Source organism: Bufo gargarizans, chromosome 1 (assembly GCF_014858855.1).
Source record: "Bufo gargarizans isolate SCDJY-AF-19 chromosome 1, ASM1485885v1, whole genome shotgun sequence".
NCBI lineage: Eukaryota > Metazoa > Chordata > Amphibia > Anura > Bufonidae > Bufo > Bufo gargarizans.
Window position 1 is genome coordinate 542,726,739 of NC_058080.1, and position 21,552 is coordinate 542,748,290.

Here is a 21,552-nt window from a genome sequence, read left to right on the forward strand (position 1 = left end):
CTGATAGGGATTTTCAGCTGACTGTACAGGGCTCCAGATGGCGACCAAAATGGTTGCAAATGCGACCTAAAATTGCTAAATGGCGACAAGACTTTGTAGTCTTGTCACCATTTGCGCCTAGACCCGCCGCTTTCACATTAAACCGACATGGCGCGCGCTGCTGTCAGCACATGCTGCTGTCAGCACGTGCCATGTTCTCCTCAACACCTGATGGGTTAATAGAGGCAGATTGCAGTGCGCAGTCATAGAGGCTGCGTGCCGGTTATGGGATATGTCCGGCACCCGCAGCCTGCGTTTGTATTAAGCATAAACTATAGTCACTGGTGGCGCAGTGCACCGACGCTATTGAAGTTCTGGCTGCCATAGTCGGCTCCTTGCTGCTGTGTGCACAGCGCACATGGCAGCAGGGAGAGTGTGAGGTCCTATTCACCCTGATAGAGATCTATCAGGGTGAATAGGACAAGGGATGAAAGATCCCAGGTTCTAGCCCCTAAGGGGGTAAATGGGTAAGTTAAAAAAAAAAAACACCAAAATATTCAGTTTAAATCACCCCTTGCCCAATTTTACATATAAAATATATAAACAATAAAAATAAAAAAAAATACATAGCCACGCCCCCGAAAAAGTGCGAACTATTAAAATATTTAAATATATCTCCTATGCGGTGAACGCCGTAACAGAAAAAAAAAAAAAAAAAACTTGCAATTTGCCTTTTTTTGTCACCTTCCCCCGACAAAAATTAGGTCTCTATACCTCTATAGATCATGCTACTGGCGTTGAAGCAGTCAAATCATTATTAGGTAGGGGTCAGTATACTCAGGATGAACAGGAATTTCTGTTGGAACTATTGAAATTAGTATTATATGAAAACTACTTTATGTTTGAAGATGACTTTTACCTACAAAGGCGGGGGACCGCGATGGGGTCAAATGCGGCCCCGCCCTATGCAAATGCATATATGTCACAATTCGAAGAATTAAAAGTATATAACACCGTATGGTATTCAAATAATGTCCTTGTTTGGAAAAGATTTATTGATGACATCTTTTGCATATGGGCGGGGCCACATGAGACCCTTTTAACCTTCCTTGACCATCTTAACCATGCATACGAGGGTTTAAAATTTACACTGGTTCAAGATAGTGAAAGAGTGAGCTTTCTAGATACCATGGTGATAAAGGATCAATATGGTAGGTTATCTACAGATCTATTTTGGAAGGATACGGATAGGAACAGCATTCTTCATTTCATTCACAAGCTCTCATCCACCAGCATTGAAAAGAGCAATCCCTAAATCTCAGTATCAGCGAGTGCGTCGCATTGTATCTGACCCTGACATGCAATTTGTCAGGATGAATGAAATGACTCAGCGATTTGAACAAAAGGGGTTATCCCCGTTCCATCCTGAGTCAAACACAAATAACACTTATGGAATCTGGTAAATCATCTAGAGATACATCTTCTAGGGTGGCATTGGTACATCAATTTCATCCCTATAACCAGAAATTAGATAATATTATCCGGAAACATTGGCCTCTGTTACAGAAGGCTTACCCCTTTATTGAGGAGTTTAAAAATCCACCTCTGATATGCAATAAGAGGAAACCTAGTTATAGGGATAAATTGGTACATTCAGATATTGTACAAAGAAGACCCTGAATCAATCTGTATTAGCGACGCAACGCAAGGGCACGTTCCCATGTTTGCACTGTTCCCAATGTTCCCATATAATCAGAGGCTCTACATTTTTTCATCCCCATAGTGGGCGCCCTTTCTCTATTGAAGGTTTTTTCACATGTGAATCTACTAATGTGATATACTTATTAAAGTGCCCGTGTGGCTTATTGTATATTGGGGAGACTACACAAATGATTAGGGATCGCATTGGGAAACATAAATCGACCATTCGCACAAAAAATGTATTATTACCTATTCCATTTCATTTTGAACAGTGCAAACATGGGATTTCTCAGTTGAGATTCCAAGTTTTGGAACAGGTCAAAAGACCTAGGAGAGGAGGTGATTTAAAGAAGCTGTTACTGCGCAGAGAGGCGTATTGGATCCACACGTTGGACACTTTACATCCCAGAGGCCTTAATAGGGACTATGAGATTATGCATATTTAATAAGCTAATATTATGCTTATGTTCTTTTTTTTCCAGACTTCTAATATTCAGTGAGGGACCTTATATACCTGGCAATGTATGAGATATATATATACACATATATATATATATATATATATATATATATATATATATATATAAATAAAAGTGTATATGATTTAATATTTTTTTGCATACATGTGATTGTGAAGCTTAATCTGAGACACAGACCCATTTTTTTTGTGATTTACTAATGGGCGTTTTTTCATTTTCTTTGTTAATTATACACCCCTCCCATCACCTGTGTAGGTAATGGGAGTGGGAGATGTTGTCATGAGGGGAGGAGTATATCCCTTTATATAAACTAGGTCATTTTGTATACCTGTATCTGCTGATGAAGGCATGCTAGCCGCAACGCGTCCAGGATTGTGGACATTTCTAATTTGATGAAATAAATATCCTATTGATTGAAGACACGACTGCTGGGATTTTCCTTGAAAAAGTAGGTTAGGACTGTTCTATTATGGTCCAGACGTTCCATAAAATCTGGAATGCATGCAGCTTTTTGGGTGTTTTATTTTTTTCACATGGTATCGAGTATCGCAATACTTTTTTATGGCATCGAAATAGAGTAAAATTTTGGGTATTGTGTCAACCCTTGGTAAGACGTGTGATTTTTTTTTTTTTTTTCTATTATACCATAATTATATGTATTTTAAATTTGTCAACTAAAAATTTTAATTTGGCTCCTAAATTTTTCAGGTTAGGAGCCAATGTCTGTCAGCACACACAGTCAGCAACCAAGTCCAGTAATTTACACATTTAGCTTTGTTAGACTCAGGTTTCAGGATCATATTTCAGCACTCGCTGACACATCGCTTATGAGACACCAACTTGCTGAGACCGTCTTGGGAGTTGATTTTTGGGGGCTACTTGCAATGTGCTGCTGAATTTCAGGCGTCCTGATCAATGGAGGCCTCAGTTTCTTCATGTTGGCAGCAGAGCCAGGGTGATGCCATTTCTGAACCAGCCTCTGAATACAGCGTTTAGCTGGTGGGTTTGTTCCTGGGTACTTGCCGGTAAAGGTCTCGTGTTTCCTTGATCCATCTGCTTCGCACATAACCTTCCACAATCAATATTGATAGATAGATAGATATAGAGATATAGAGATATAGATATATGTCTCTCTATCTATCAGTCTTAGTTGCCCAGAGCAACCAATGAACATGAAAGCGGAGTTCTGATTGTTTTTTGTTACTATGGACAACTAAGACCGATTTACTATTAAAGGGAACCTGTCACCGGGATTTTGTGTATAGAGCTGAGGACATGGGTTGCTAGATGGCCACTAGCACATCCTCAATACCCAGCCCCCATAGCTCTGTGTGCTTTTATTGTGTAAACATTTGCATATGTATCAAATCGTTTTTTGTACACAATAAAAGCACACAGAGCTATGGGGACTGGGTATTGCGGATGTGCTAGCGGCCATCTAGCAACCCATGTCCTCAGCTCTATACACAAAATCCCTGTCACGGGTTCCCTTTAAGCAGTTTGATTTGTAAATATTGGAGTTGGGCTACATTTTTGTGAACCACCCTGTATTTTGTCTGTAGATTACATAATGTTATGAAATAGGTATATTCCAAAAAGTCCACCTACCTTTGTAAGCCACTTCCCAGTGTCCCTCCACAGAATGGTTCCGGTTTGTGATCACAAACTGGTAACCTACCCAAAGTCTATGGAAATAGATATAAAAAGATGAAGTGTATGTATGGGAGTGCACTGTGTCACAAAATTAGTGAAAGACCACCAGTTTTCTTGGAGGTGGCATTCAGTTTCATGAGGTTGAACAAGATTATAGAAACATGGCCTTTTTTCCCCAAAAATAGTGCCACTCATGCCTGACGTCTGTCTGCGTGACACTGACTTCAAAGGAGCTGAGGTGTGGTGGGATTTCTAGAAAAGTGCAGCCGTGTATTTCTAATCTTGTCCTAACTCTTTAAAAGGGGTTGCCTCACTTCAGTAAGTGGTATTTATCATGTACAGAAAGTTGATACAAGGGACTTAGTAATATATTGTTATTATCTACCGTATATTGCCTCCTTTGCTGGCTGGATTCATTTTTTCATCACATTATACACTGCTTGTTTCCATGGTTACAGACCACCCTGCTATCCATCAGTGGTGGTCGTGCTTGCACAATATAGAAAAAAGCACCAGCCTATGTGCGCTCCCATGGTCCCAGCCACAAGAGAGGCTGACGCTTTTTTCTATAGTGTGCAAGCACGACCACTGCTGATGGATTGCAGGGTGGTCTGTAACCATGGAAACAAGCAGTGTATAATGTGATGGAAAAATTAATCCAGCCAGCAAAGGAAGCAATATGGATAATAACAATACATTAGTAAGTGCCTTGCAATAACTTTCTCTACATGATAAAAGGTTACTTGCTGAAGTGAGGCAAACCCTTTAAATAAATATTTTTACAGGAAACTTTTTAAGACATTTCTAGTATCAAACGTAGCGCATTACAAGTTAAAAAACAAAACCAGTTATAATTGCCAGAGTAACCAAAACAGGGCATGCCATTATTATACGTTTCCAGGGGCTATGGCTCACCTCCTCTGGTCCTTTCTTAAGAACGGCCTTTCTTCCATTTCCCATTCTTGAGCCAAGATAAACTTTAGCTCAGAGTCTGTGGTAAATGTTGCAAGAGAGCCGTTCACCTTCTGACAGGTCTGAACAGCATCCCAGTAGTTTTCACCAGAGGAGTACACCTTATAGCAGCTTGCTGTCCCATCATAGTGATGCCACCCTGATGGGCATTTCCCTAGGAAACATAAAAAGAGGAGGGGGGACACACCCCCACAATGTGAACATCATATAACAACAACATATTTTGCATTCTGTTCTCTCATAAATTGGGGATAGAGGACCCGAGCAGAATGCTGGGTTCACTTACTTAAAAGGGCCAAGTCGTTTTATTGAAATCTGTTGATTTTTATTGAGCAGCACACTGAAATCCGTTCAATCCACTGACTATCTGAGGACTCCTTAGCTCAAAGGGGCTTCCAGATCTCCGCACCACAGAATGCTCTAGGACGAGCGCCGTCAATCAGCAGCAGGGCTGCGGGGGGCTCATGAACATGAGGACATACAAGCTCATTACAGCAATTGTTTTGCACTGGGATGCTCAATACTGAATTTAGCTGAGTTATGTCTGGGACTGTGTCAATTCAAGTAAGTGAACCAACATTCTGCTCGGGGTCTCTGTCAGCTTATGTGCCCTCAAATAGAGCAGCATAAAACCAGTGATAGATTCCCATTAGGGCTCATTCACATGACTGTATGGTCACCATGCCCATTTTGTGTCCACGATCCGCAAGATATGGCAAAAGATAGGACATGTCCTATCTTTTGCAGTGCATGCACCCGAAAGCTGAAGGAAGAGCTGCTGAGTGTTTCTGTGGGCTTCCAATCCAAAAGGTCACTCGTCTATATTAACGGAAGGTTGGATACAGATCACTGGAAAAGCGACCCACTTATGCCAACAGTAGAGTAATTTTACTTACTGGTGATCCCATGTGACCAATCTGGGTGTATATCTATGGACACGCAAGTATTACCCATGTGATCATTAGTGCAATGTCTGACATGAACCACATTTATGCAACACTTTGCACATCATGTGTTGACAAACATCTGAGGGGAGCTCTGGGTTTACTAGCCAAACAAAACCTATGGTTTATAGCTCTACTTTGATTAATGTCTGTGGCTGAATTCGTTATTGACTATTGGTACATTGTTACCACTGAATGTTTACTATTTTGTTTATATCTCATGCCGATTGGGACACTTGTTGAGTGTGCCCTGATGAGCCTTATTTATCACACTGGGCGAAACGCGTTAAAATAAAGGGACCTAAAGGATATATGTTGTCATCTTTAACTATTGAGGTGCCCTTTTAAGAATACTTGATCTGGTTGAGAGTGTACTTGGCGTCGACTGGACTATTGCTTTGTTCATAGTAGTCTTTATCACAGATTTGTGAACTTTATCAATAACTTGAGTAAAAGTATCTTTAATGTATTCAGCATTTATTATTTTTGTGCATCTAGATTAGGTCATAATATATATCTACGGGCCACCTTATCATGGTTTGCCTGTATCGCCTGTTCTCAGGGCCATCCTAGAGCGTATAAGAGGTTCCTGAATACGGGATCTTTAGGCAGGGACATACGATATAGGGTGAGTATTAGGGAAAGATCCCAAATCAACTACTACCACCCTGCCTATGGGACTGCCCCTTCCTACATTGTGGATGATTGATGACCACCAAGTCCCTATCGTATTTATCATTTTTGTTGTTTTGTCCAATATATGTTTTTTTGTGGGGGTTGTTTTAAAATCATAATAAAGGATACGTTTTATACTCTAGTGGTACTCTGCGATAGGGCTTCCAATCCAGGCCTCCGGACACGCCCTATCTTTTGCTGTATCTTGAGGATAGCGAACCCATTCAAGTCAGTGTGCATCCATAGCACAGAGTTCACACGGCCGACGCACGTGTATTGCGGACCCGCTGTTTGTGCAACACGGGCAAGTAAATGAGCCCTTAATTAAATGAATAAACTGTACAGCTCTGCATTTGGTGGATTACACCAAAAGGATTATGAGCTATTTAAAATGACAGCAATTGCTTTATGGTTTTGTTCTGTAATGTTTAGATAAGTCACACAAAAAAGGACACATGGTGATCAAAACTGTAAAAAACAGGAACACAAACTTACTACTGAAACGCACAGGCTGGGCAAAGTTAACCGTTTGGAATCTAGGCCCTTCCCCATTCCTGGTACGACTATGTCGTGTCTCCACGCTCTCCTTTCCATGAAATCCTCTTTGGTCTCCTCCCATTCCTTCAAAGAAAGATAAATACAATAAAAAAAGTGTAAAAAAGCCAAAACAACTTGAAACTTAAAAAAAAAAAAAAAAAGTTTCAGAAGTGGGTGGTTTGTCATGGACTTTGGATGCAAATTACACACATTTAAAAAAAAAAGGTGCATTTCAGGACATGCACCAGATTTCACACTTTGCCGTGAACCCCAAAGCAAAATCAGCAGCAAAATTCACATGTAACAGTCTGTTTTGTTGTTAAATCCCTGGTGGAATAATCCTGCTACGTGTGCAGGTCCCTCACTGACATCCTAGCTAAAATGTTACAGAATCCATGCCACTTTGGATGGGCTATGTAACATATAGGTTATAGACAACACCTCACCACAGAACTGAATAAGGGTACTTTTACACTAGCGTCTTTCTTTTCCGGCATAGAGTTCTGTCACAGGGGCTCTATACCAGAAAAGAACTGATCAAGCATATCTCTATGCATTCTGAATGGAGAGCAATCCGTTCAGGATGCATCAGGATGTCTTCAGTTCAGTTATTTTGACTGATCAGGCAAAAGAGAAAACCGTAGCATGTTACGGTTTTATCTCCGGCGAAAAAAACTGAAGATTTGCCCGATTGCCGGATCCGGCATTTTTTCCCATAGGAATGTATTAGTGCCGGATCCGGCATTCAGAATACCGGATCTGTCCTTCCGGTCTGCGCAGACAAAAAAAAAAAAAAAAAAAAGTGAAAAAAATAAATGCCGAATCCGTTTGCCGGATGACACCGGAAAGACGGATCCAGCATTTCAATGCATTTTTTTCGACTGATCAGGCATTTTTAAGACTGATAAGGATCCTGATCAGTCTTACTAATGCCATCAGTTGGCATACGTTTTGCCTGATTCGGCAGGCAGTTCCGGCGACGGAACTGCTTGCCGGATCTCTCTGCCGCAAGTGTGAAAGTACCCCAAGGAAAAAACTCTCCATGATGGCGGTGCCGGCAAACTTTTGAGTCACAGTTCAGGGGTTGAATGGATGTGTAATTGCTGTGGAACTACTCTATAATGGCACCCCCCCGTGATTGGTAAGGGTTCATAACCTTAAGAAAACCGTGTCATTGGCGATCGCTCGCCCTCCTACAGCTGCGTTGTTTTGCTGTTTAGACTGCACAATCTACTGACCAGAAATGGTAATTTAACTGCCTGCATGAAAGCCTGATAATCTGCCCGTGTAACCCGCCATAACTAGCTGTGATCTTCCTGATGTAGCTTGCAGCTTCTCCCTCTCCTACACACAAGTAACCAATAAGTAAAACTTCTATGTTGCTCCTTGAACTCAAATGCATGCAGAACTGCCCGAAATTAGCAGAGAGGTTTGATCCTGGTATCATTCAAAAGCCATATACCCAATATCTAGCCATGGAAGCATATAAAGTCATGCCATATTACATTACATACTGAATAGTAACTCAAAAGCCGAATATATTCTTTTATGTGAGAGACATTTTACTGAGGAAGAAGAAAATTGAGGAATTTACACTGAAAATGTATTAGAAAACTTGTAAAACATACAATTTTTAGCAAAAGGTAATTTTTCATAGCATATACGCTTTTGCATCCTATAAGTTATATGTTATATGTTAAACAAAGGGTAAAAACGTGATAGCAACCCAGCCTCGAAATAACACTTTCCATTTCCCTTAGGCCTCATGCACACGACCCTACGTATTTTGCGGTCTGGAGCAGCTGGCCCCTGATAGAACTAGTACTATCCTTGTCCATAATACAGACATACGGAAAAAGAATGCACATGGAGTAACTTCCTTTTTTTGCGGACCCATTGAAATGAATGTTTACATACGGTCCGCCAAAAAAAAAAAGGAACGGACAAAGAATGAATATACGTTTGTGTGCATGAGGCCTTACACAACGTCTGTTCAGAAAAGGTTGCCGACCTCCTCTGACATACAAGTCCATATGGCTGGGGAACACAGCTGCGAGCTGCAGCAGAAAGGCAGGTGTGGGTCTGGATTTAGCCCACAGGAATGTGTTGTGCTGAGTGATTTCAATGCCACTTGTGCCGGGTGCCGTATCAGTATCAGACAAGCAATATGCCCCTATTTCAGGAGCAGCGAAATATCGCTACCCTCATAACACCATTCTGGAATTTGTTTCCTGTTTTACAGATACCACTCTATAGTTACCACAACCACCAACTTGTTAACACAAAAGATCCAAATGAAACACTAGCAGATTGAAACCATTTTGACAGCAATACGGCTGAACAGTCACTTGTACAGTAGCAGCAGCTACAAAAGGGACATGTCCGTCTTTTATGCACTGCCAATCACAATTATGGAGGAGCTGTCACCTCTCAGGTCCGTTTTAGTAAATACTTCTATTGCCCATAAATTATTGCAGAGCACCTTTTCCTATAACTATGCTGCTCCTCGGTTATTCAACCTAGAATGTATGAATACATTTCCAGCTGGGTGTTATCATTTCTCTTGACAAAGGGGTGCGTCCCTACAGTGACACTGTTCCTTTAGAAGGGTAGAGTCACCTCTTGCTCTGGGCCCCATAACAGTCGCATGGTCTGCCGATATGGTAGATACGCCACTGATAATACCGCAGCATGCTACGGTTTTTTTATCTCCGGCCAAAATTCCATAACACTTGCCGGAATGCCAGATCCTGCATTTTTTTGAAATGCATTAATGTCATATCCGGCCCCGAGTGTTCCGGCAAAACGGATCCGGCATTGGGTCTGCACAGAGCAAGAAGTGTGAAAATAAATAAATGCCGGATCATTTTTTCCGGATGACACCGGAGAGACGGATCTGGAATTTCAATGCATTTGTCAGGCGTATCAGGATTATGATCAGTCTGACAAATGCCATCAGTTGGCATATATTTTGAAGGATCCGCCAGGCAGTTCCGGCGACGGAACTGCCTGCCAAATTCCTCTGCCGCAAGTGTGAAAGTACCCTAAAGTTCACATCACCATTATTTTTATTTTCTTCTGATCCGTCAGAACAGAAAAAGAAAGAAAAAAAAACATAGATCCTGTGCATCAGATATGTACATTTGGCCTCTGTTTAAGCCATTTCCGTCTAAGATACATATTGACTGATCAGAAGAACTTAAAAATAGCACTGACGTGAACTCCCCCTTAGCAGTAGATTGCTGCTAAGAGGACACCAGATATCAATGACCTTTGTATCTATATTAAATGGCATCCATCAGCAGGATCAACCCTATTAAACCAGCAATAATGTCTGTTAGGACTGACCTGCTGATTAAAAACATACCTTTCTTCCCATGACCCATTGCAGAATTTAAAGAGTTACAGTACAGACCAAAAGTTTGGACACCCCTTCTCAGTTCAAAGAGTTTTCTTTATTTTCATGACTATGAAAATTGTAGATTCACACTGAAGGCATCAAAACTATGAATTAACACATGTGGCATTATATACATAACAAAAAAGTGTGAAACTACTGAAAATATGTCATATTCTAGGTTCTTCAAAGTAGCCAACTTTTGCTTTGATTACTGCTTTGCACACTCTTAGCATTCTCTTGATGAGCTTGAAGAGGTAGTCACCTGAAATGGTCTTCTAACAGTCTTGAAGGCGTTCCCAGAGATGCTTAGCACTTGTTGGCCCTTTTGCCTTCACTCTGCGGTCCAGCTCACCCCAAACCATCTCGATTGGGTTCAGGTCCGGTGACTGTGGAGGCTAGGTCATCTGGCGCAGCACCCCATCACTCTCCTTCATGGTCAAATAAACCTTACACAGCCTGGAGGTGTGTTTGGGGTCATTGTCCTGTTGAAAAATAAATCATGGTCCAACTAAACGCAAACCGGATGGAATAGCATGCCGCTGCAAGATGCTGTGGTAGCCATGCTGGTTCAGTATGCCTTCAATTTTGAATAACTCCCCAACAGTGTCACCAGCAAAGCACCCCCACACCATCACACCTCCTCCTCCATGCTTCACGGTGGGAACCAGGCATGTAGAGTCCATCCGTTCACCTTTCCTGCGTCGCACAAAGACACGGTGGTTGGAACCAAAGATCTCAAATTTGGACTCAGACCAAAGCACAGATTTCCACTGGTCTAATGTCCATTCCTTGTGTTCTTTAGCCCAAACAAGTCTCTTCTGCTTGATGACTGTCCTTAGCAGTGGTTTCCTAGCAGATATTCTACCATGAAGGCCTGATTCACACAGTCTCCTCCTAACAGTTGTTCTAGAGATGTGGCTGCTACTAGAACTCTGTGTGGCATTGACCTGGTCTCTAATCTGAGCTGCTGTTAACCTGCGATTTCTGAGGCTGGTGACTCGGATGAACTTATCCTCAGTAGCAGTAATCAAAGCAAAAGGTTGCTACTTTGAAGAACCTAGAATATGACATTTTCAGTTTCACACTTTTCTGTTATGTATATAATTCCACATGGGTTAATTCATAGTTTTGATGCCTTCAGTGTGAATCTACAATTTTCATAGTCATGAAAATAAAGAAAACTCTTTGAATGAGAAGGTGTGTCCAAACTTTTGGTCCGTACTGTATATGCAAATTAGGCCCCAATATCCTTGATTGTGCTGACAGATGCCCTTTGAGTACAGGACACTGAAACAGACGGTTAATGAGGCACCTTACTAAAAGCACTTTTAACCTAAGTGCCAACTTAAAACAATTTAAAGGGGTAGACCCATCTCACACATTGGTGGCATATCGCTAGGATGTGCCAGCAATGTCAGATAGGTGTGGGCCCTGTCACTGCAACCCGCACCCATACCTAGAATGGGGCCCCCAAAGTTAAAGGGGTTGTCCAGGTTCAGAGCTGAACCTGGACATACCTCCATTTTCACCCCGGCAGCCCCCCTGACATGAGCATCGGAGCAGTTCATGCTCCGATGCTCTCCTTTGCCCTGCGCTAAATTGCACAGGGCAAAGGCATTTTTCTGAGTTCCGGTGACGTACCGGGGCTCTCTATGGGGCTGACAGGCAGCCCGGTGACGTCACCGGCACTGATGGGCGGGATTTGGCTCTGCCCTAGCCAGTAAAACGGCTAGGGCATAGCTAAAGCCCGCCCCTCAGAGCCGGTGACGTCACCGAACACACTGCCGGGCGGAAGTTACCGCCCGGCAGTGTGTTATTGAAAACACAAGAGCTGCTCCGATGCGATGCTCAGGGGGGCTGCCGGGGTGAAAATAAGGGTATGTCCGGGTTCAGCTCTGAACCCGGACAACCCCTTTAAGAAGGGTGCACAGCACAAGCACGGCCACCCTCCTTTCACTTCTACAGGAGTGCCAATAACAGCCAAGTGCAGACGCGGCTATTTCCAGAACTCCCATGGAGATGTATGGAGAGGTGGTGGCTGTGCTTACATGGTATGCTCTCCATTCACTTCTATGGAAATTCCACAAATAGCCGATCGCATTTGCTAGGCTCTTTTCGGAACTTCCACAGAAGCTTTCACTTTAGGGGCTTGTTCTAGAGAGTGGTGCAGGTCCCAGAGGTCCTAGTGATATGCCACCAATGTGTCAGATGGGCTTTTAAAGAGGACATTTCACTTGTATAAACTATGTGAACTGAGTATGCTGCCATACAGAGCGGCACCCGGGGATCTCACTGCACTTACTATTATCCCCGGGCGCCGCTCCGTTCTCCCGTTATGCCCTCCGGTATCTTCACTCTGTAAGTTCTAGTAGGCGGGTCTTCCCTTGTCCTGTGGGCGTCTCCTTCTCCTAGGCTGCAGGGCTGGCCAATCGCAGCGCACAGTTCACAGCCTGGGAGGTTTTTTTCTCCCTGGCTTGGAGCTGTGCGCTGCGATTGGCCAGCGCTGCAGCCTAGGAGAAGGAGACGCCCACAGGACAAGGGAAGACCCGCCTACTATAACTTAAGGAGCAAAGGTACCGGAGCCTATAACGGGAGAACTGAGCGGCGCCCTTGGATAATAGTAAGTGCAGTGAGATCCCCGGGCGCCGCTCCATATGGCAGCATACTCAGTTCACATAGTTTATACAAGTGAAAGGTCCTTTTTAAGGCTTTAAATCAGCGATATAGTTTCTAACAGGGTGGATAAAAAATCTATAATAAAAAAAAAAAAAGCTTTTTTTCTTTTTATTTAAATCAGAGATATATATATATATATATATATATAATGCTTTTTGAGGAAAATATATTAACATCCAAAGGTTATTCCATCATGAAATAAAGATTAGTTTTTTAATTAGGTAGAAAAAGGCTGTATATGTTTAATTTTTTGGGTAAATATCGTAAATTCCATTAATCCATTTACAATGCCATGCTCTTCCAGAGGTTTTTGTAAGATTATTGGGCAGTTTCTCTGCCTACAAGATATTATCAGAGATGCTTGGTTTACTTGCAGTTCTCAAAACTGAATTTGACTCAGCAGAGATCACATGCCTCTTTTTCACAGCAAAAATGTTATAACATGAACAGAGTTGAGAAAAAGACCTTAATCCTAACTTCTACAAACCTATGAATACAGAATCAACCTAATCTGAAAAGTTGTTATTCTAAAAATCTTCATCTACTTGCATATTATAAGTTATACCAGCAAGAATTAGTCTTTATGTATAAAACTATGATTTAAATCAAGTCTTACTGACTAGCGATTTAAAATCGGTTTGATTTAATTAAAATCAATAAAAATAAAGTAATGTCACACTAGAATGGGGTGGAGATCCAGCAGAGGTGCTCCCACTAACAGACAACACCCAGTCTGATAAGAATAAATATAGTAAGAGATTGAAGTGGGGCACTCTCTATAAGTAAAGGGATCTTTTATTGAACAGAATACACAATAAAATTAGCAATAATTATCACAGTAAAAATCGACAATATTATAAAAAAATAAATAAATCAGAGGATAAATGGTTAGTACTAGTGGTGAAGTTTCAGCAATAGGCTAAAATAGACAGTAAAATCAATATGACTATAGATCCCAATATATACGAATATTTAAAAGCAATAAGTTCGAAAATTCGATGATAATCGAAAAACCGATGTTATTCACTGGTATAAGTCAATGCATTTTTCCAATACGAAATATTAATGTTGTAAAATAATCGCTTACTGCCGAATATAATGATCGACGTGTGGTCAGTCCTTTGTCATACAAGAATAAATTTTCAATGCGAAATACTAGTGATGTATTTCGCATTGAAAATTTGGGGAATCATGTAGAGAAAATACGTCACGCTTAGAAACTAAGCGAATTTTTGAATGAAATACATTACAACCGTCAGGTCTGAATGCAGATTTTGAATTATTTGGCTTTTTATAGGATGGGTGCCATCTGTCGATGATCAACTGGACGATATTTTAAATTCGTCCAGTTTTTCCTCTACATTTGACCCCCATCCAATAACTCTACATAAGCATGAAGTACATCATAAGGAAACACCCACAGAATGAGAAATTGTCCCCCCTTTTGGAAAAACAAAATGTTTTTATTCTTTCTAAATTAATCGCAAGGCAGATGTGACTTGAAAATTAATCCCTTTTGAAGAATCTGTGAAAAATATCAAAATTCCAGCAAAAACGCACTGGAACCGCATTGAAACCGCATTGAAACCGCATGCGATACTGGTGTGTTTTTTATACTATGTGATCCCAAAGAAGGTGCTAAACTGTATGAAAGATTTTTTTTATGTAACTAATTGCTACCACTACTTTTTAATGTCTTTACATACTTTGTATTTTTACAGTTATTTATTTATTTTTACCCATCTATGTAATATTTCTTCTTGTTTAGAAGTTTTAGATGACTTAATGCATGTAAGAATAATATTATTAAAATATGCTTTTAAAGTGAAAAATAACACCTAAAGATCCCAATTCTCAAAAAGTTCGTATTCCAGACCAGTTCTTCACACACTCCTTACCCACTATAAAAGTGGAACAGGAACAGGGGGATGTTAACCACTGAGGAAGGGGTCATTGTCTTAAATCCCCGAAACGCGTCTGGTATTAATCCCCCCCATCAAGAAAAAAGGATACTGCCAGACTGAGGAGGCCTGGACACCATTATAAGAACAACGAATTGCCAAAGCGAGAAACCGCTATTACACGAAAGGTATCAATCCCACGTGTAGCCAACAATCTATTTCCGCGAGATTCGAGTTAGAACAAACAGCCCTTGAGACCGGGATTCTAAAGGAAAACACGCCGAGTCGGGGGCTTACTGTCCAGTGTAAAGACCTTCCGGTAAGACAGCGCATATCCAATTCAAGCGATCGCTTTCCAAACAAATACAGCGGGACGCCGCTGTGCGTACAAGTAGTCGAAACTTTGTCTGCATAGATTGTTCAAGGCTGTATATGCTTGCGATTTCGACTATTCTTACTCATGTGCACTAAAGGACTGGCCATAAGTCGATTATTATATTCGGCAGCAAGCGATTATCTACATCACTGGTATTTTGCATTGGAAATTTATTCTTGTATGACAAAGGACTGACCACAAGTCGATCATTATATTCGGCAGTAAGCGATTATTTTACAACATTAATATTTCGCATTGGAAAAACGCATTGACTTATACCAGTGAATAACATCGGTTTTTCGATTATCATTGAATATTCGAACTAGTCGATCATTATATTCGGCAGTAAGCGATTATTTTACAACATTAATATTTCGCATTGGAAAAACGCATTGACTTATACCAGTGAATAACATCGGTTTTTCGATTATCATTGAATATTCGAACTTATTGCTTTTAAATATTCGTATATTGGGATCTATACAGTCATGTGAAAAAATTAGGACACCCTTTGAAAGCATGTGGTTTTTTGTAACATTTTTAATAAAAGGTTATTTCATCTCCGTTTCAACAATACAGAGAGATTAAAGTAATCCGACTAAACAAAGAAAACTGAAGAAAAGTCTTTTCAAGATCTTCTGTAAATGTCATTCTACAAAAATGCCTATTCTAACTGAGGAAAAAGATAGGACACCCTCACATGTATTCCCTCTTAAATTGGCTCAGATCTCACACAGGTATATCACACCAGGTGCACATAATTAGTAGATCGTTACTCTGCATGTTGAATGAGGCTTGCCCTATTTAAACCTCAGACATTTAGTTTGGTGTGCTCCTGACTGTTGAAGTGAGAGTGAGCACCATGGTGAGAGCAAAAGAGCTGTCAGAGGACTTCAGAAAAAAGATTGTAGCAGCCTATGAGTCTGGGAAGGGATTTAAAAAGATCTCAAAAGATTTTGAAATCAGCCATTCCACTGTCCGGAAGATAGTCTACAAGTGGAGGGCTTTCAAAACAACTGCCAACATGCCCAGGACTGGTCGCCCCAGCAAGTTCACCCCAAGAGCAGACCGCAAGATGCTAAAAGAGGTCTCCAAAAACCCTAAAGTGTCATCTCGAGAACTACAGCAGGCTCTGGCTACTGTTGATGTAGAAGTACATGCCTCTACAATCAGAAAGAGACTGTACAAGTTTAACTTGCATGGGAGGTGTGCAAGGAGGAAACCTTTGCTTTCCAAGAGAAACATCGAGGCCAGACTGACATTTGCCAGAGATAAAGTTGACAAAGACCAGGACTTCTGGAATAATGTTCTTTGGACAGATGAGTCCAAAATTGAATTATTTGGACACAACAGCAGAGGACATGTTTGGCGTAAACCAAACACAGCATTCCAAGAAAAGAACCTCATACCAACTGTGAAGCATGGAGGTGGAAGTGTCATGGTTTGGGGCTGCTTTGCTGCAGCAGGACCTGGTCAGCTCACCATCATAGAATCCACGATGAATTCTACTGTGTATCAGAAGGTGCTTGAAGAACATGTGAGACCATCAGTTAGAAAATTAAAGCTGAAGCGGAACTGGACCATGCAACATGACAATGACCCAAAACATACTAGTAAATCAACCAAAGATTGGCTGAAAAAGAAGAAATGGAGAGTCCTGGAATGGCCAAGTCAAAGTCCAGATTTGAATCCCATTGAGATGCTGTGGGGTGACTTGAAAAGGGCTGTACGTGCAAGAAACCCCTCAAACATCTCACAGCTGAAAAAGTTCTGCATTGAGGAGTGGGGTAAAATTTCCTCAGACCGATGTCGAAGACTGGTAGATGGCTACAAGAACCGTCTCACTGCAGTTATTTCAGCCAAAGGAGGTAACACTCGCTATTAGGGGCAAGGGTGTCCTATCTTTTTCCTCAGTTAGAATAGGCATTTTTGTAGAATGACATTTACAGAAGATCTTGAAAAGACTTTTCTTCAGTTTTCTTTGTTTAGTCGGATTACTTTAATCTCTCTGTATTGTTGAAACGGAGATGAAATAACCTTTTATTAAAAATGTTACAAAAAACCACATGCTTTCAAAGGGTGTCCTAATTTTTTCACATGACTGTATATCATATTGATTTTACTGTCTATATTTTAGCCTATTGCTGAAACTTCACCGCTAGTACTAACCATTTATCCTCTGTTGATTTTTTATAATATTGTCGATTTTTACTGTGATAATTATTGCCAATTTTATTGTGTATTATGTTCAATAAAAGATCCCTTTACTTATAGAAAGTGCCCCACTTCAATCTCTTACTTGATTTAAATCAAATCCAACCCGGTTTCTAATATAAAAGAGTGTTTCTGGGAATAACACATTGAATTAATATGAGACGGGTGGGGGTCTGACATCCAGCATCTCCACTGTACAGCTGTTAGCGGCAGTCACAGATTCTGGAAGAGGACAGTGTACAAAGCCTTGACACTGTACAATGGCTAGTGGCAGTTCCTGAGTACAGAGCACGGTCACTGCAGAGTATATGAGGTGGGAGCACAGTTTACAGCTGATTGGTGGTTGTGCCAGGTGGCCAATAAAAAAATAAAAAAAAAGTCAAATTTATGAAAGCAGTTGTCACATTACATCATCATCTCCTAACCACAGGGTCTGATAAACTGGGATCCAACCACTGGGGCCCCCACCAATCACTAGAAAAGGCCCTGTTTGAATGGAGCGGCGGACACACTGTGTGTCCATTTAACTCTATGGGACTGCCAAAGATGCCCAAGCACCTATACTCATCTCCTTCAGTCCCACAGAGTTGAATAGGGCAGCAGAATTCATGTGTGTCTGCACCTCCATTCAAACGGGGGAACAAGGGACCCTGTTCTTGTGATCAGTGAGACCCCCAGTTGCCAGACCACCTCCATTCAAAAAAAAGACTTACCAGTATCATGTGAACAGGGGATAAGTTGCTGTAATGGGACAATCTCTACAACCAATATTGCAAAAAAAGAAGAGACTGATACTGGTTTATACCAAGCATTAGAAGAACTAACAGATCTATTCTGGTTCTAAGGACAACAGCTACACTTTCCTGTGAACTGGGTTTCACACACAGGCTTTAAAAATGTGGAAATGTGGAGAACCTTGCCATAGGTCTTCTCTGTACTTACCTGGACAGTTAACCTCATCACTCTCATCCTCGCAGGTTGGCCAACCATCACACTGCCACTGCAAAGGTATACACTGGATCGCTCCACTGTGGCAGGCAAACTGCACATGTGTACAGCGCAATTCTAGAAAAGAAAGACACTTATGTAGAGCACACAAACACTAAATGTTCATAATTATACAATAAAAAGGAAAAAAAGCTTCCTAAATTAGGTACATTTGAAGAGGAATAACATTCCAAGAGCTCTTTTGGACCTTAAAGGCGCCTTCACACGTGGCAGATTTTGTGGCAGAAAATTCTGCGACTGAAAATCAGTTCCGTTCACTTGAATGAGGCAGGAAGGACATTATTTTCTGCAAGATCCATTCAGGTGAATGGAACTGATTTTCAGTCGCAGAATTTTCTGCCACAAAATCTAAAGGGGTTGTCCAGTCAGCTAAAATGATCAGTAGATTTGCCTGCATCATACATGACTTACCAATTACACCATTACAAATTTTACAGTCAGATGTTCACGTGACCGAAAAAAATGCAGCTGTTACAGTTGCAATGGGTGTCCCACCTGTACATCTCTGCTCCACCTTTCCCCTTTAGACTGATTTTGAAAGGAAAAAAAATAAATTTATGTTTAAGAACACCCCCCCCCCCCCCCAACAGCCCTAATGATAGGTTAGTCGCCCAACAGCATTCCTCTCACCCACCTCAATAAACGAGAAATAGGGTTTACTAAGCCACATGTGAACAAACTAGCTTGCTCCAACCATCACCCAGTGTACAGGAGGCTGGATCTGTCCTGCATCACATTTTAGTTAATTATTGTTGTCACAGCAAATTAAAAGGGGTAACCCCATTATCAATGTAAAAAATGAAAATCAGACCACATATAGGACATGACAACCTTTAACACAGCTAGAACCAGCCCTGTACCTCCCATGGATCCAGAGATCTCCCCATTCATTGCTCTGCTAGATCTATCTCAGGCTGAAAGCTCAGGAGGAGTTTCCTTTCTCGGTGCGTGTGTCCTTTTTCTGAAGCTGGTGGCAGATGAAGGATAGTGTCCACCTTTGGCTTCATTTATTGTAATTAATTCCAGTGATGAATATAGAAAAACTGTGCTGCGATTTTCTGGTGCATGTAGTAGTGTGAATGCAAGCATAGGTCAGTTAAATAAAGCAGAAAAGATCCTGTCTGTGCAGTGTGGCTTCTCCAAGCTTTGCAGACCCCTCCTCTACAAAACCAGGCACAATGGCAAATGCAGGATTCATTAGGAAAACCATATCTGAGGGGAGAAGGAATCAAGATGGCCGACAACTCACAAATTACTCCAATACAACCGGTAAACACAACGCATACACAAGAGTCTCTATTATTCTTTAATAATGGTCTACCCTGCACTATATAGGCAAAGAAAACAATCCCAGGGAGCTTCTTTAAAAAGATGTTACCCAGAAATTGTTAATGATGACTTGTCCTGAGGATAGGTCATTATCATCACATCTGGGGGTCCAAGTCCCGGCACCCCCACCGATCAGCCGTTTCAGGGAGCCGCTGTGGTGTCTGGGGCTGAGCTGTGCCTAGGTCACGTGACCAGTGTACGGTGACATCACATGGCATAGGAAGAGGCTGCAGCGCTTACAGAGCGCCGGCCTCTAACAGCTGAGTGTTGGACCCGACCCACCCGATATTAATGAATTATCCAGAGGATAGGTCATCAATATAAATCCCCAGATAACCCCTTTCAGAAACACTGAAAAAAAATTGCTATGCAAAATCCGTACCAAAGATCAATAATGAATGGCAATTTTGGCATTGCAGTTAAAGCGGTCCTTTGGGAATGATTTAAACGTGTCCTAGAATGTAAGTAAGGACTGGTTGTCTCCACTTGCAGAGCTGCCTAGGGGGTAGACAGGTCCTCACTACACACTACGCTCTGGTACTTGCATATGCTACATACTGGTGAGTCTTCCTGTCAGGCTGCTTATCCATGATGGCATATCGTAGGTGGGATCACATTACCATCTACTGTAAAACTGCCAAGGGGGTGAGGCCTCACTGCACTGCTGTACAAGTGGAGGCAACCAGTCCTGCTCACAATCTCAAACAGGTTGCTGGTGGTCATTTTAAGTCACTCCTGAAGAACCCCTTGTGGAAAGAATGGCTACAGACTATTGAAAGACAACTTTCTGAAACCAAACTGCCATCTTAGGCAGGGCTCCAGACTGCGACTAATAGGAGCATACTGCAACCCACAGGCTAGAGTAAAGGCTGCAGTCAGCAGTTTAAGGTCTGCGGGAATTACACACTTGAACGCGATTTCATGTTGTTATCCACAAAAAGTACAACACTTTACTTGTATGTTGTTTCTCTTCCTTCTTAACATGATTTCCACCTATTCAGCGATTCAAATTAAATTAAAATTTAAAAAAATAGTATAAAAAGGAGCCGCTCAGTCCTGTTCACATGTGATCAGATGTTCTATCAGGGCTTCTATCACTTTTGATGGCAAGAATAGCACAACTTGCAATATCAGACCCCAACAGGGGCTTTCGGACACCATTTGGAAAGTCTGGAAAGTCACGAAAGTGGTTAAAGTCCCTTCGGTTTTGTAGAAAGTTGGTGTTGTGGGCCCTTTGTCCTCTTGGCCAGAAACAGCTATACGGACAGGAAGCAACACTGACACCTTGAATTCTGCCATATACAGTGAGGAACAGAAGTATTTGAACACCCTACAATTTTGCAAGTTCTCCCACTTAGGACTGAAAGTCATATTGTAGGTGCATTCCCACTCAAACAGAATAAAAAAATTAAAATATGTATTTGTCTTTCACTGCTGAACATAAGTATTTGAACACAGCAAGAATTCTGGATCTCAAAGACCTGTTACTGTGCCTTTAAAAAGTCCACCTCTACTCCACTCATTAATCTAACTTAGTAGCACCTGTCTGAGCTCTTTAAAGACACCTGTCCACCCCACAGTCAGACGTCAACTACTACCATCGGCAAGACCAAAGAACTGTCAAAAGACACTAGAGCCAAAATTGTGGACCCTCACAAGTCTGGAAAGGGCTACGGGGCAATTGCCAAGCAGCTTGGTGAAAATAGAG

The 21,552-nt window shown here is 41.5% G+C and overlaps 1 protein-coding gene across 1 annotated transcript in view; it reads right to left on the reverse strand.

Moving 5' to 3' along the window:
- DGCR2 (DiGeorge syndrome critical region gene 2) overlaps positions 1-21,552 on the reverse strand; it is a 74,646-nt gene that overhangs the window by 28,661 nt on the left and 24,433 nt on the right. The window contains exons 3-6 of the mRNA XM_044275538.1: positions 18,450-18,572; positions 6,899-7,024; positions 4,728-4,947; positions 3,768-3,844 (exon numbers count right to left, since the gene is read on the reverse strand). Coding sequence (XP_044131473.1) covers positions 3,768-3,844; positions 4,728-4,947; positions 6,899-7,024; positions 18,450-18,572 — 546 coding nt within the window. The remainder of the gene's footprint in view (positions 1-3,767; positions 3,845-4,727; positions 4,948-6,898; positions 7,025-18,449; positions 18,573-21,552) is intronic.